Genomic DNA, 12930 nt, shown 5'->3' on the forward strand with positions numbered 1-12930 from the left:
CAGAATCCTATTGTTTTGATGCGTTGCTTCTCAAAGTGGCTTCACACCAATCAGAGTCCTTAAGCTGCTCCTAATTTGTCTAGAGCCATGTGTGAACACCTTTGCAAAAGATAGAGAGAATAAACGCCATGGTACACCTACATCGGCACAACTGGACACCTTCCTTTGCTCCAGCTGCAACAAAATATGTCTTTCCTGTATCGGTCTCTACAGCCACAGCAATGTGTTGTAACTCGCCAATGGTTTGTCTCCAACCCATGAAGGAACACTCTTCCATTGTCTCCTGAGACAGACGGATTCCAGCCATGTCACCAGTGCCCACTGGTGTGAATACAAACAGAAATGAATGAAGCTGTGCTGACATGAACAGCTAGGGAGGGAAGGAGCCGTGAAACACACCGGAAAAACAATTTCACTGCACTCTAAGGGAGCCATGTGAACACACCCTAAGTAATTCTGCACCCTAAGTAATTCTGCACAGAACACACCCTAAGTAATTCTGCACAGGAAAAACAATTTCACTGCACTCTAAGGGAGCCATGTGAACACACCCTAAGTAATTCTGCACAGGCTGCCCCTCTGTGTACAGCTGTCATGGGAAGCAATGTTACCTGCAGCATGTGTGAATTGTGGCTGTCACAAACACACATCATGTTTTTGTCCTTTAAGCATCTTTTTGCATATATCTGGAAACCATGATCCAATCAGGGCACCTGGCAACAGAAGACTGCTTATGTGAGCTTCTTTTGTCTGAAAATTAAAATCGCAACCATTCTGTTTTTGTGCCAGTGAAACTATTCTCTCAGAAGAGTAGCTGCAGACCAGGCGCGAGAGCAGTTTTCTAGCGCAAAGCAGCCATGAGCACGTAAGTGCAAAATAAGAGCCCTTCTGGGTCAGACCAAAGGGTCATTCAGTGCAACATCCTGCTTCTCATATCAGCTAGCCAGGTGTCTGTGGGAAGCCTAGAAGCAGGGCTTGAGCGCTCTCCCCACTTGCGATACCCAGCCGCTGCTATTCAGAGGCATACTGTCAATGATGCAATGCAGATACTCTCCGAACCAATTCAGGGATATCAGATGGGCATGCACAGTTGTTTAAAGATATATTTGTACAAAGCCTATGTGACAACTGCGAGACAAAACGGGTGGAGCGAAAGGTTTAGTCTGTAAGGACAGGATGAGTTCTGTGGAAGCATGCCGAAAAGTTGCTAAAACATTTTATTGGGGAGCAAAGGTTCCTATGGCTACCACCGTAGGCATGTATCTGATGTGGCATAGGATAGGACTGTCTGCTACAGAGCTACAGTTCCCAACATTCTTAGCAAACTACAATTCCCAGAATTCTTTGGGGTGGAGGAATCTTGTGCTTGGAATGTGCATTGAATGTGCTTTAAAAGATATGAGGTGGCAGCCTTTCACCTTTATTGCAATAAGCGGAGACGCCATATGTACTTTTCCTAACTGCAAAAACAAAGCTGCTTCACTGAGGGTTACTGAGAGCAGCTATGGGGAGAGAGAGGCGACAGGGATAGGGAGCTGGGAGAACCAGCCCACAGCCCCCTTGCCTTGGCTTACTCCCAGTCCCTGCCCCAAGTGCTGTAGAGTTGGAAAGGACTATTGAGTGTCATCTAGTACAACCCCCTGCAACGCAGGAATATTTTGCCCAACATGGGGCTCAAACTCAGGACCTGAGTGGGGGCAGTGGTAGGTAAGAGGATGACCCAATCCAGTGCGAATGACCCAATCCACATGGTCAATAATGATCAAAGCCAGTGTTTCCCAAACTTGGGTCTCTAGCTGTTTTTGGACTACAATTCCCATCATTCCTAGCAAGCAAGACCAGTGGTCAGTGATGATGGGAATTGTAGTCTGAAAACAGCTGGAAACACTATGTGTAGTCCAACAGCATTAGCTAGAGCACCACATTGATTACCTCTAGTTGGGGTTGATAGGAACTGTAGTCTAAATACTTCTGGATATCACAATGTTGGCTCCCCTGGCATATCTAGTTAGACTTGTGTGATTTCACTGAGAAGAGTTTAAACTATACCAGCCTCCGGGCCAAGCTTTTGTTATTCTCCTCTTCCATATTTTTATCTCTGGTAACAGTGTGATGTGTGTTTGTTGTGTCTCATGTGCCTCTCCAGTTTGCTCATAAACAATGTCATTAAAATTTGAATTTCTCAGTCATGTTGTGAAATGAGCAAAAAAAGAAAAGAAAAGAGTGCAATATTGCTTTTGTAACTGCAATAAACCTACATTGCAAAGAATATTACACTGCGTTACTAATCTACTTTTTAAGCTGGCTTTGGAAGGAGCAGTAAAATTGTTGGACATCTTTTTCTCCCCTGTGTAAAAATAAAACAAAACTACTGACACACTAAAAGAAATGAGTTGCCATTTTAGTCCTCTAGAGGGATGCGCTTCATAGCTGCTTGGCTGAAATCTGTAAGAAAAAGAAACACCCTCACATATAAGAGAGATGAGAGACACCATTATGTGGATCCACATGAAACATCGCAGCTAATATAGGCGCGTTCTGAGATGGTTTATTAGCTGGCACTCTGAATTGTTCTCTTCCAGTGTGAATTCAATTTCATGGGTGTGAACGCACTGCTAGCAGACCACAGATACAGGGCATGTCATTGCCAGTTCAGAGCAGTTCCCGAAATGTGGCAAAAGGTTGTGTACTTGGATGATTCGAAAAGGGAACCTGCAAGAAAATGTTGCAGTATGGAGTGCTCCTGCCTAGCATTGGACCAGACAGTCTTTCACACTCCCTCCTTCCCTTGCCTGTGGTTCCTAGAAGTTGTCAGCATGTGACAGAAGCCATATCCCAGCCAGCTTTGGCTGGCTGGCTAAACCAGTTGAGGGCAGCCAATGGGTCTCACAACCTCAGTGAGTTAGGGAGTTCCCCTCCAATAATAATTTATTATTGATATGCTGCCCATCTGATTGAGTTGCCCCCATCACTCTGGGTGGCTTCCAACAAATTAAAACACAGTAAGACATCAAACATCAAAAACTTCCTTATCCAGAGCTGCCTTCGGATGTCTTCTAAAAGTCAGTTGTTCATTTCCTTGACATCTGACGGGAGGGCATTCCACAGGATGGGCGCCACTACCAAGAAGGCCCTCTGCCTGGTTCCCTGTAAATTCACTTTTGGCAGTGAGGGAACTGCCAGAAGGCCCTTGGCCCTGGACCTCAGTGTCTGACCTGGATGATGGGGGTGGACATGTATCCTTCAAGTATATGGGGCCGAGGCCATTTAGGGCTTTAAAAGTCAACACCAACACTTTGAATAGTGCTTGGAAATGTACTGGGAGCCAATGTAAAGGTAAAGGGACCCCTGACCATTAGGTCCAGTCGTGACCAACTCTGGGGTTGCGCGCTCATCTCGCATTATTGGCCGAGGGAGCCGGCGTATAGCTTCCAGGTCATGTGGCCAGCATGACAAAGCCGCTTCTGGCAAACCAGAGCAGCACATGGAAACGCCGTTTACCTTCCCGCTGTAGCGGTTCCTATTTATCTACTTGCATTTTGACGTGCTTTTGAACTGCTAGGTTGGCAGGAGCTGGGACCAAGCAACGGGAGTTCACCCCGTCACAGGGATTTAAACCGCCGACCTTCTGATCGGCAAGCCCTAGGCTCAGTGGTTTAACCACAGCGCCACCTGGGTCCCCAATGAACCGGTAGGTATTTCAGGACCGGTGTTATGTGGTTCTGGTGGCTGTTCCTCGTCACCAATCTGGCAACCGCATTCCAGGTTAGTTGTAGTTTCCGAGCCACCTTCAAAGGTAGAGCACATTGCAGTAATCCAAACAGGAGATTATTCTTGGAATACTCTTGGGAAGGACACCTTCCATAGCCTCCCCCCTCAGGAAGTTTCCCATCTCACTGCAGCAGGGGAATTCTGGGGGTTCTTGTAAGTGGGTCTGTTGGAGTGTAGGCCTTTAGCAGATGCCCAACCAGGCTGGCTTTTGAATCTACCTGTGCTTACCACAGTATGGAATGAAGTATCCAGGAGTGTGGAAAGGACCGCAACACCTTGCATTAGAGCTCTGCAATCTACTGACCCAAAAAATGCATTTCCATTAGGAACACAGGAAGCTGCCTTATACTCAACCAGGTGTGTTGGCCCCTCTGCCTCAGTATCACCTACACTGACTGGCAGCAGTTCCCCAGGGTTTCGGGCAGGATCCTCTCTCAGACCTACCTGGGGATGCCAGAGATTGAATATGAGGCCTTCTTCATGCACAACAAATGGTCTGCTACTGTATTTTGACCCATCAAGAATGAGCTGGCCAGGTATAAGTTGAATGACAGGTGTGGGGGTGAGGATACAGAGCTACGACTGGATGAGACAGAAGATGGAATAGCAGCAAACAAGGGGAAGGACCGCAGAAGATTCAGAAATGGAAATACTTGAAAAAAGGATGCTAATGAAGAGAACATAGGGGGATGAGCCAGAGAAAGAAAGACAGAGAGATCAAGACTTATAGTATAAAAAGGCGACATCTGTTGGTAGAATGTACAGCCAAGGGTAAAGACATGGTGCTTTTTGCCACAACTCGTTCTGAGGCATGGATATTATGCTTTTTATGTAGAATGACAGAAAGTAACACATAGGAAGTTGCCTTATAGACAGACCATTGGTCCATCTAGCTCAGACAGATGGAGGTTCTTCAGTTTCAGGTAGGAATCTCCCAGCCTTACCTGGACATGACAAGAATTGAATCTGGGACGTCCAGCATGTAATCAGATACCGTCACTGAGCTACAGACCTTCAGCCTTAACCTATGATCCGATGATGGTTTTAAGGGAATACTTGGAAAAATTACAAGGACCCCTAAGAATGCATGCTGTTCTTTTTGGAAGGCACCGGATCAGTTTTGTCAGCAGAGATCCGATGTCTAACATCGCAATACTCGTGGTATAGAACCCATGAAAACAAACCATGCAATTTCTAGAGGATGTTTTAGCAGAACCAGTGTTTTCTGTTGACATACCAGCCCATGCATCCCATTTTTTATCTTCCAAATCACTGTCTTTTCTCATTGATCCCCACAGGTGTGTTTTCTGTAGAAGGAAGCCAAGCAGCAGGGTGACAAGGCTAAAATACAGAATTAATCATATTTCAAAGATCGACATGGGTTTATAATCTCACACTAAGTGGATCCCTTAGTGTTCGTGGGTGCAAGAGGCAAATGTAGTGGAGAGGGCGTAAAGGGAAATAAGGGATGCTGTCATCCCTTATCCTGAGACAATAAAGCAGTAATAGGACAAAAAACGTCAATGGAGACTGGATTCCTTTTTTGAGAGGCTAGTCAATTCAGCAACTTCAGCCCAATTGTAGTTGAATCACAGTGATTAAACTGGGCTACTTGGTGTATTTTTGGAACATCACTCCTGTAGCTACATAAAGCACAATTGTACTAAGCCATCAAGGACAAGAGGAAAGCGCAATCAATGTAATGAACAACACTTAATTTATATGAACAAAGGGTGCTATTTTTTTTAGAAGGTTTGCTACATGTCAAACTCTCAATTCACACAGGTTAACTACGTGCCATTTTCCCACACACACAGCCATGGAATGGGCGGTTGGAATGTGCTCAACATTTCCAAAATGGATTTTCTTGACCAAAGTTTATAAAGATAAAGCTTGACATAGATAATGGAGATAAACCGCCTGGAGGCGGTTGGAGGATGGATGGCGGCTAACAGATTGAGGTTGAATCCTGACAAGACAGAAGTACTGTTTGTGGGGGACAGGAGGCGGGCAGGTGTGGAGGATTCCCTGGTTCTGAATGGGGTAACTGTGCCCCTGAAGGACCAGGTGCGCAGCCTGGGAGTCATTTTGGACTCACAGCTGTCCATGGAGGTGCAGGTCAATTCTGTGTCCAGGGCAGCTAACAGCTCCATCTGGTACGCAGGCTGAGACCCTACCTGCCTGCAGACTGTCTAGCCAGAGTGGTGCATGCTCTAGTTATCTCCCGCTTGGACTACTGCAATGCGCTCTACGTGGGGCTACCTTTGAAGGTGACTCGGAAACTACAACTAATCCAGAATGCGGCAGCATGACTGGGAGCGGCCGCCGAGACCACATAACACCGGTCTTGAAAGATCTACATTGGCTCCCAGTACGTTTCCGAGCACAGTTCAAAGTGTTGGTGCTGACCTTTAAAGCCCTAAATGGCCTCGGTCCAGTATACCTGAAGGAGCGTCTTCACCTCCATTATTCTCCCCGGACACTGAGGTCCAGCACCGAGGGCCTTCTGGCAGTTCCCTCGTTGCGAGAAGCCAAGTTGCAGAGAACTAGACAGAGGGCCTTCTCGGTGGTGGCGCCTGCCCTGTGGAACGCCCTCCCCAACAGATATCAAAGAGGAAAACAACTACAGTACCAGACTTTTAGAAGACATCTGAAGGCAGCCCTGTTCAGGGAGGCTTTTAATGTTTAATAGATTACTGTGTTTTATTTTTTGTTGGAAGCCGCCCAGAGTGGCTGGGGAAAACCCAGCCAGATGGGCGGGGTATAAATAATAAACTATTATTATTATTATTATTATTATTATTATTAACCCTTACTGATCAAAAGCTGGACTCCCATCTGCATGTACCCTTTACAGACTGAAAAAACACTGGTTTCTGCTTCATCCCATTAGTGCAAGAGAATAGGTTGATTTCATTAGCCAAATGGCAAGTTGGGCATACACAGAGAGGGGGGGGGCAACAACCATTTTGTGTGCATTTAATTGATGTGCAACCACCGATGTGTGGGTCCTTTTGGACCCAGAAGAGGGCAGAAAGGGGGCCGAACAAGTCAGGCTCATGCATGCTCCGCCAATGCGTGCAGGGGGCCAGGAATGGAGCCCCCACACAAAACAGTCATATAAATCTGTATCTCACATCCTAGATTGGCACACCTAGAACTCTGCTCAAGTTACTAAATTTTATAACTCAAACCAATGCTTTGAGAAACTATGCTAATCAGTTCTAGCTAATAAAAAATCTTTATGTATTTTTAAACATCCAGCTCACTTAGCTGAAATTAAATTAACAGCATACCCACAAGTAAGAATTTTGGGCCAATTTATAGTGCATTGGGGACTGGACAGCCCTTAGGGGCGAGAAAGAACTTGGCTATCTTTAAGTGAACATTTCTGCCTATAATTTAACTCAACACTCCATTCATGCCAACTAGTTCTTGTCTTTTTACAAGAGCACAGTGCTTGTTAAGAATAATTTGACCACACCAACACAAACTTAGGTCCTCAATATGGTCTTTTATTTTGTTCATATACACTATGCCATAAACTCATATGGAATTGGTTCCAGCAGCTCTGGCTCCTTGCCATTGTTTCTCACAAAGTGGGCTTCTCTTGGAGGAGCAGGCTAGAAGGTAGAAAAAGAAATTTAAACATAAATCCAAGTTACAATAGCATTGTTTAGTCCAGGTGCCATCTGTTGGGCTTTCCTTGTTTTTACTGCAGCGCTATGTCCCTTGAACACAAAAAACTACAATACTTTGGACTTGAGAAAGCGTGGCACCTCATCTCACAATATGGCAACCGCTAATTCTATGCATGAATCATTTTATAATTTATTAAATATTTTTCCCTAGCAAGTTTGCTGAATCATTTGAGAATAGGATGAGTCACATAGTAGCAATTTTTTAAAACAAGCCAACAAGAGCTTTCTTCCCCCCCCCCAAAAAATAAGCACAAAGATTACCTACTAGCATTGAAAATAACTTTATATTCCTCTCCACTTCCGCAAAAAAACCACCCACTTTGTTTGCAGACAAAGTGCATATACTTTGTTCACATCTCAATACATTACCTGGCGTTTTAGTTCAAACCAAGTTCCCTTTTCCTTTCCTTCATTTTTCTTTCTTTCATTTTCTTTCACACGCTGCAAGAAGCTGTCTCTGCTCTTTGAGTGCTTAATATGCTCAATTCGCACATTAATTCTCTTAGCCAGAATCTTGCCCCTAGACACAGAACACCAACACAGTTAGATTTAGCAGTTTTTGCTGTGGTTTTTTTTAAAAAACAACAACAACAACAACAACAACAACAACAACAACAACAACAACAACAAGTAGGGCTAACCGCTGAGCCCAAGTCAGTACACATGGTTACCATGCTGGTTTCAGAGCATAGGCAACTCTGATTGCTGTAGGAACATGTAAGCTTTCATGTTTTGAAGAACTTTTCAATGTTTCCTCTGACAGGATCCAAGCCAATTAAGTATTAACTGGTTGGGTTTTAAAAGGATATTGTCTCTGCCCCACTTGAATGGCCAATAGAGACAACAAATGTCTAACTGGCAAAGTGAATGGGGAGAAAGGAATCCATCAATGCAATTAAAGCTCCAAACCATTTTAGTAGCACTTACTTAACTTTCTTGTTCACAATAATGCCCACAGCATGCTGGGTAATGTTGTATACCCTTCCTGTCTTGCCATGGTAACATTTGTGGGGCATGCCTTTCTGAATTGTGCCCATGCCCTGTTAATAAAAGACAGACAGAAAATATTACCATAACTTATCTTACAAAAAAATTCCAAAGATATATTGAACTAAAGCAGTTGCAATCATAACATGAGCAACATTTCTCAAAAGCTTCCAATATCAGATAGAGCATGTTTTAAAATACATATTTGTCCCAAAGTCCTCCAATGTCAGGTTCCCTAGCTTTAACTAGACTAAGCATTTGTATAATAATTAAACTATCAAGTAAGCTACTATGTTTTGGATTATACAGTGGGTAATATCTAGCAAGTCATACTCACTGCGAATGGACTAGCATTGTATATCAAGCAATGTTTACCATTTGAAATAAAATTCTAGAGCAAAGTACTGGGTCTTCCAGTTGCTCACTTATTCTGTTGCAGGAAATCAGATCATGCAGCAGCCATATCCAGACTGATGAATGGTTTTGCCAATACACACATGGTTGCCACAATTATCCTTACAAATTAATGCTATCTTAAAATATTCAATCAAATAAAATTCAATTTGAAGAACTGGACTTCTCTGGTTTGCTTTCAGTGCCGGTGAAATGATTTGCTCACTTTGCTATTACAAAAGCAATCATAAGAGACAATCATCATCAAGCTCCAGAGTGTTATGAAATAAAAATTTCAAGTAAAGTTCTGTATCAGCAAAAGTGTGATATACTGAAGAGGGCAACCTTCTGGCAAATTAATACTCCTCTGTGTATTTTCCAAGTTACATTGTAAGATGAAATGCAAATGCGAGCATGGTTCAAATCCCAGCATTCAATACTCTAGGCAGGGCAAGCAAAACAATATTTGTTATTCTGTTAGATTGCACTTAATTTGAATTCTGTTTTAGAAAGACAATGAGAGAACTACAGTAATAGATTTAGCATTAGAGCAGCATTTTTAAATTTAAAAATACCTTTATGTCAACAATATCACCCTTCTTATAGATGCGCATGTAGGTAGCGAGAGGGACCACACCTATGAAAAAAATCAAATCATATTTTTACTCAAGTTAGTTTTGTACGTTTAGCTTGAGAAAGAGGTGGTTGAGAGAGTATATTATAGGCATCTTCAAATAACTAATGGGCTGTCACATGAGGGATGGAGCAAGCTTGTTTCCTCTTGCTCTGAAAGATAGTACCTGAACCAATGGATTCAAGTTACAAGAAAGGAGATTAAGAGCTGTTTGACAATGGAATGGACTCCCTTGGGAAGGTGGTGGACTCTCCTTCCTTGGAGGATTTTAATGAGAGATTGGACTAGTTGACCCTTGGGATCTCTTTTCAACTCTGAAATGTATTAAAAGTATTAAAATTGACTTACAACATTCAGGCTATATAAATAAATTAAAGCTACACATAGAAACAATTCCTCTTCCCAAAGCCCCTCTATTAGTGCTGCTTTCTGAGCTTTCTAGCAGTGTATATGGAAAGACATTTTTCAATAAATTAAAGATGCATAAGTCTCAGCCGATACTGATAGCATATGGACTATGGGGTGTGAACGTTCACCTGACCTTGGTGGTCACATCAGTTTACTGAAATAACCCTTATTCCTGGATCAAGAGGAAACAAACCCACTGACCAACTAAACTAGTTGAACAAATATTCCCTACCATGTTTGCGAAAGGGTCTTGAGAACATGTAACGTGTCCCCCTCCTCTTCCCCTTGGTGTTGGTCATCTTGACGGTTTACTGAAAGAGAAAATACAATTGGATCAAAAATTAACAGAAAATAAAATAAAAACATGCACAATGGTAGCTTTCCCCCAAAGCAAACAGCAATGAGGGGACGGGACGTAGGTCAAGATTGTCAGTGGGGAGGGATTATATACCCCTCACACTACAATACTGCAGAAAAGCCCATGTGTAGCATTAAACACGTTTAGTATCATGTCTAATTCGAGCCTCAATATCTCGTCAGATTACCCATGCAACGTCTTGAAATCCATATACATGCACTTTACGCCCACGTATGTGTGCATACACACAACATCCTCCAAAACACTTCCAAGTTCATTTGCCCATGCATAGTTAAGCCAAAGGTTCAGTCTCTGGTACCTCTAGTATAAAAAGGACCAGGAGTTGAGGCGGTACAAAAGATCTCCATGCCCAGGCCTCTGGAAAAGCCCCTGGCGCTGAAGGGCAGCCGAAATGGCGTGGGGGGGGGGGAATCTCCGTAAAGGATGATAAGAAACGTTCCCAGGAGAGACTATACACCTTAGTGACATCTAGACCTTTTGAGGCGTGGGTGCTTCCCAGCCCTGCCACTCGAGGTTCTGCCTTAACTGGAGAAGCCAGGGACGGGAGCCTGGGGCCTTCTGCATGCAAGGCATGCGCTCAAACCACTGAGAAAACGAGGAGAAAGCAGGAGGCGGCGGCCTCCACCGCGAACCTCCACGTGCGCTTGGATCGCACCCATTGCTTCCGTTTCTTCCCAGGCCAGCACACCCCACTAGCGCCGCTCCTGGGTGTCCCCCCCACCGGCCTCTCCCACCTAGCCGACCTCCCCACCTCTTCCCATCCCTCCCGAGGGCCATGCCGCCCTCCGCGAAACGGCTCTCGCTCCCTCGCCCTCCCCACTTCCAACCGCCGCCCGGCTCAGTTCCCCCCTCTCCCCGTCACCGGCCCATTTCGTGCCAAAGCCCCTCAAGGATCCGCTACAAGAGGCCCCCCATAAGTGGAAGAGGAGCAGCCGAGCTCGCCATGTACCTGTAAGATGGCGTCCGAGGCCGAAAAGAAAGAAGGCGGGGCTTCCTGCTCTCTCCGCTCTTCCTGCCCGCGTGCAGGGGCCCTCCGGGATGTATGGCTGTCAAGCAGAAACGCCGGACTGATTGCGACGTAGGGTGCTTGCGTGGAAACATTAAAAAAATATATATAATTTTATATATATAGGAAGCGAGACGGATACTGGGGAGAAAGCAGCCAACTCTGTCTTTCGTAGTACGGCGAACGGAGGCAGGCAGTTGTCGTAGACGCGCCTTCCAGGAGGCCCCTGCTAGGCAAAAGGGGCCAGCGGCCGAGGAGCTGACCCCGCCCACACAGGCGTTAGGCAGCGCGTGCGGCTGGCTGCCATCACGTGGTCCCAGGGAGCCGGGTTGAATGGAGTCATATGCCCCTGTAGCACCATCTCTATGTAATCACTATACTGTATGTTGCAAGCAGCGGATAGCCGTGTTGGACATTTTATTTTTCGTATGGAGTAACAACTGCGATGGAAGGCAGGCTTTTGGTCCACTGTAAGCGACCTCAAGTGCAGCATTCTCCCTGCACTAATTTCGAAAGAATGAATGGCACGTAAGAGAGCTTCTGTTTGTGTATCTGCAGAAGTGTGCATGCACACGAAAGCTCATACCATTGACAAACTTAGTTGGTCTCTAAGGTGCTGCTGGAAGGAATTTTTTTTATTTTGTTTCGACGTAAGAGAAAGTTATAGAGGTGTACTCTGGACTGTTAGGGACAACAGCTAAGCTTGCTCCTTGCACCTGATCCGCTCAACCATTGAGCATCAGTTCTCCTTCTAATCAGGTTCACATACACACTACCCTGCCTTCATATGTACTGCCTCAACACCTCTCACAATGAGGAATACCCCAGATGCATTACTGAGCACTGCCAATTTAAAATGTTTTAAGACCTTAGAGAATCGCTGGGTAAATGCTAATTACGGTAAGTCAGTTGGATACACGTTGAACGATGCACTGTGAAAAAGTACATTTTTGCCTACCCTGAATCTTCCACTATTCAGCTTCATTGGATGGTGCTGAGTTCTAATATGAGGTGGAAAAGATTCTCTGCACCTTTTATTTATACAAGGAGCCCTGGAGGCCCATCAGATGAAGACAAGTGCAAAATGCATTACCATCATTGGTCCATGGTGTCACGAAGAGTCGGACATGACTAAATGACTAAACAACCACCACCACCTAACACAGTGGCATTAAACTGCATCAGGCCACATTATGGGGAGATGCATGAGCAGTCTTACAATCAGGAGCTCTTCCTCTTCTAGATAGCCATAATAATGTTTCATAAGAAATGCAATTTGTGCTTAAGCTTGCCTTTCGCTTCTCCCTCCCTCCTCATGTCTCTTTAGAATGTGAACCTGACGGCAGAGACCATCTTAGAACTGATTTTTGTAAGGCTCTCAGGGAGACTTTTGACCAAAGAGTGGTATTTAAATGCTGCAAATAATTAATAAAAAACACAGCACAAAAGGAAAAGGGATTAGGGGGGAAAGCAATATTGGGGTATTTTAATATTTCTTGCTTCAAACAGAGCAAGATGCAGCAGTAAAAAAATAGCTAATGCTATTCTAGGCTGCATATAGTGTCCAGATCAAGGGAAGTAATAGTACCACTCTATTCTGCCTTGGTCAAACCACACTTGGAATACTTTGTCCAATTCTGGGCACCACAAC

The 12930-nt window shown here is 44.6% G+C and overlaps 1 protein-coding gene and 2 non-coding genes across 3 annotated transcripts; all 3 read right to left on the reverse strand.

Annotated features, from left to right (window-relative positions):
* Positions 1 to 7265: 7265 nt before the first annotated feature.
* RPL21 (ribosomal protein L21) lies at positions 7266 to 11359 on the reverse strand. Its single transcript, XM_035115276.2, has 6 exons — positions 11223 to 11359; positions 10127 to 10205; positions 9428 to 9489; positions 8400 to 8512; positions 7842 to 7992; positions 7266 to 7394 (listed from the first exon to the last, which is right to left on the reverse strand). The coding sequence occupies exons 2-6, from the start codon at positions 10191 to 10193 to the stop codon at positions 7305 to 7307; spliced, it is 483 nt and encodes a 160-aa protein (XP_034971167.1). The 5' UTR covers positions 10194 to 10205; positions 11223 to 11359; the 3' UTR covers positions 7266 to 7304.
* LOC118085827 (small nucleolar RNA SNORA27) lies at positions 8218 to 8349 on the reverse strand. Its single transcript, XR_004692701.1, has one exon. It is a non-coding gene; the product is annotated as a small nucleolar RNA SNORA27 (small nucleolar RNA).
* LOC118085814 (small nucleolar RNA SNORD102) lies at positions 9047 to 9123 on the reverse strand. Its single transcript, XR_004692690.1, has one exon. It is a non-coding gene; the product is annotated as a small nucleolar RNA SNORD102 (small nucleolar RNA).
* Positions 11360 to 12930: the final 1571 nt, after the last annotated feature.

This window comes from Zootoca vivipara, chromosome 4 (genome assembly GCF_963506605.1).
Source record: "Zootoca vivipara chromosome 4, rZooViv1.1, whole genome shotgun sequence".
Lineage (NCBI taxonomy): Eukaryota > Metazoa > Chordata > Lepidosauria > Squamata > Lacertidae > Zootoca > Zootoca vivipara.

Excerpts from the sequence above, each read along its gene's own strand:
- RPL21 (XM_035115276.2), bottom strand. The coding sequence starts at position 10,193 with ATGACCAACACCAAGGGGAAGAGGAGGGGGACACGTTACATGTTCTCA. Across the intron at positions 7,993-8,399 it reads ATTGTGAACAAGAAAGTTAA|GGGCAAGATTCTGGCTAAGA; the intron begins GTAAGTGCTACT and ends TTCTGTGTCTAG. Across the intron at positions 7,395-7,841 it reads GGTTTGAACTAAAACGCCAG|CCTGCTCCTCCAAGAGAAGC; the intron begins GTAATGTATTGA and ends TCTACCTTCTAG.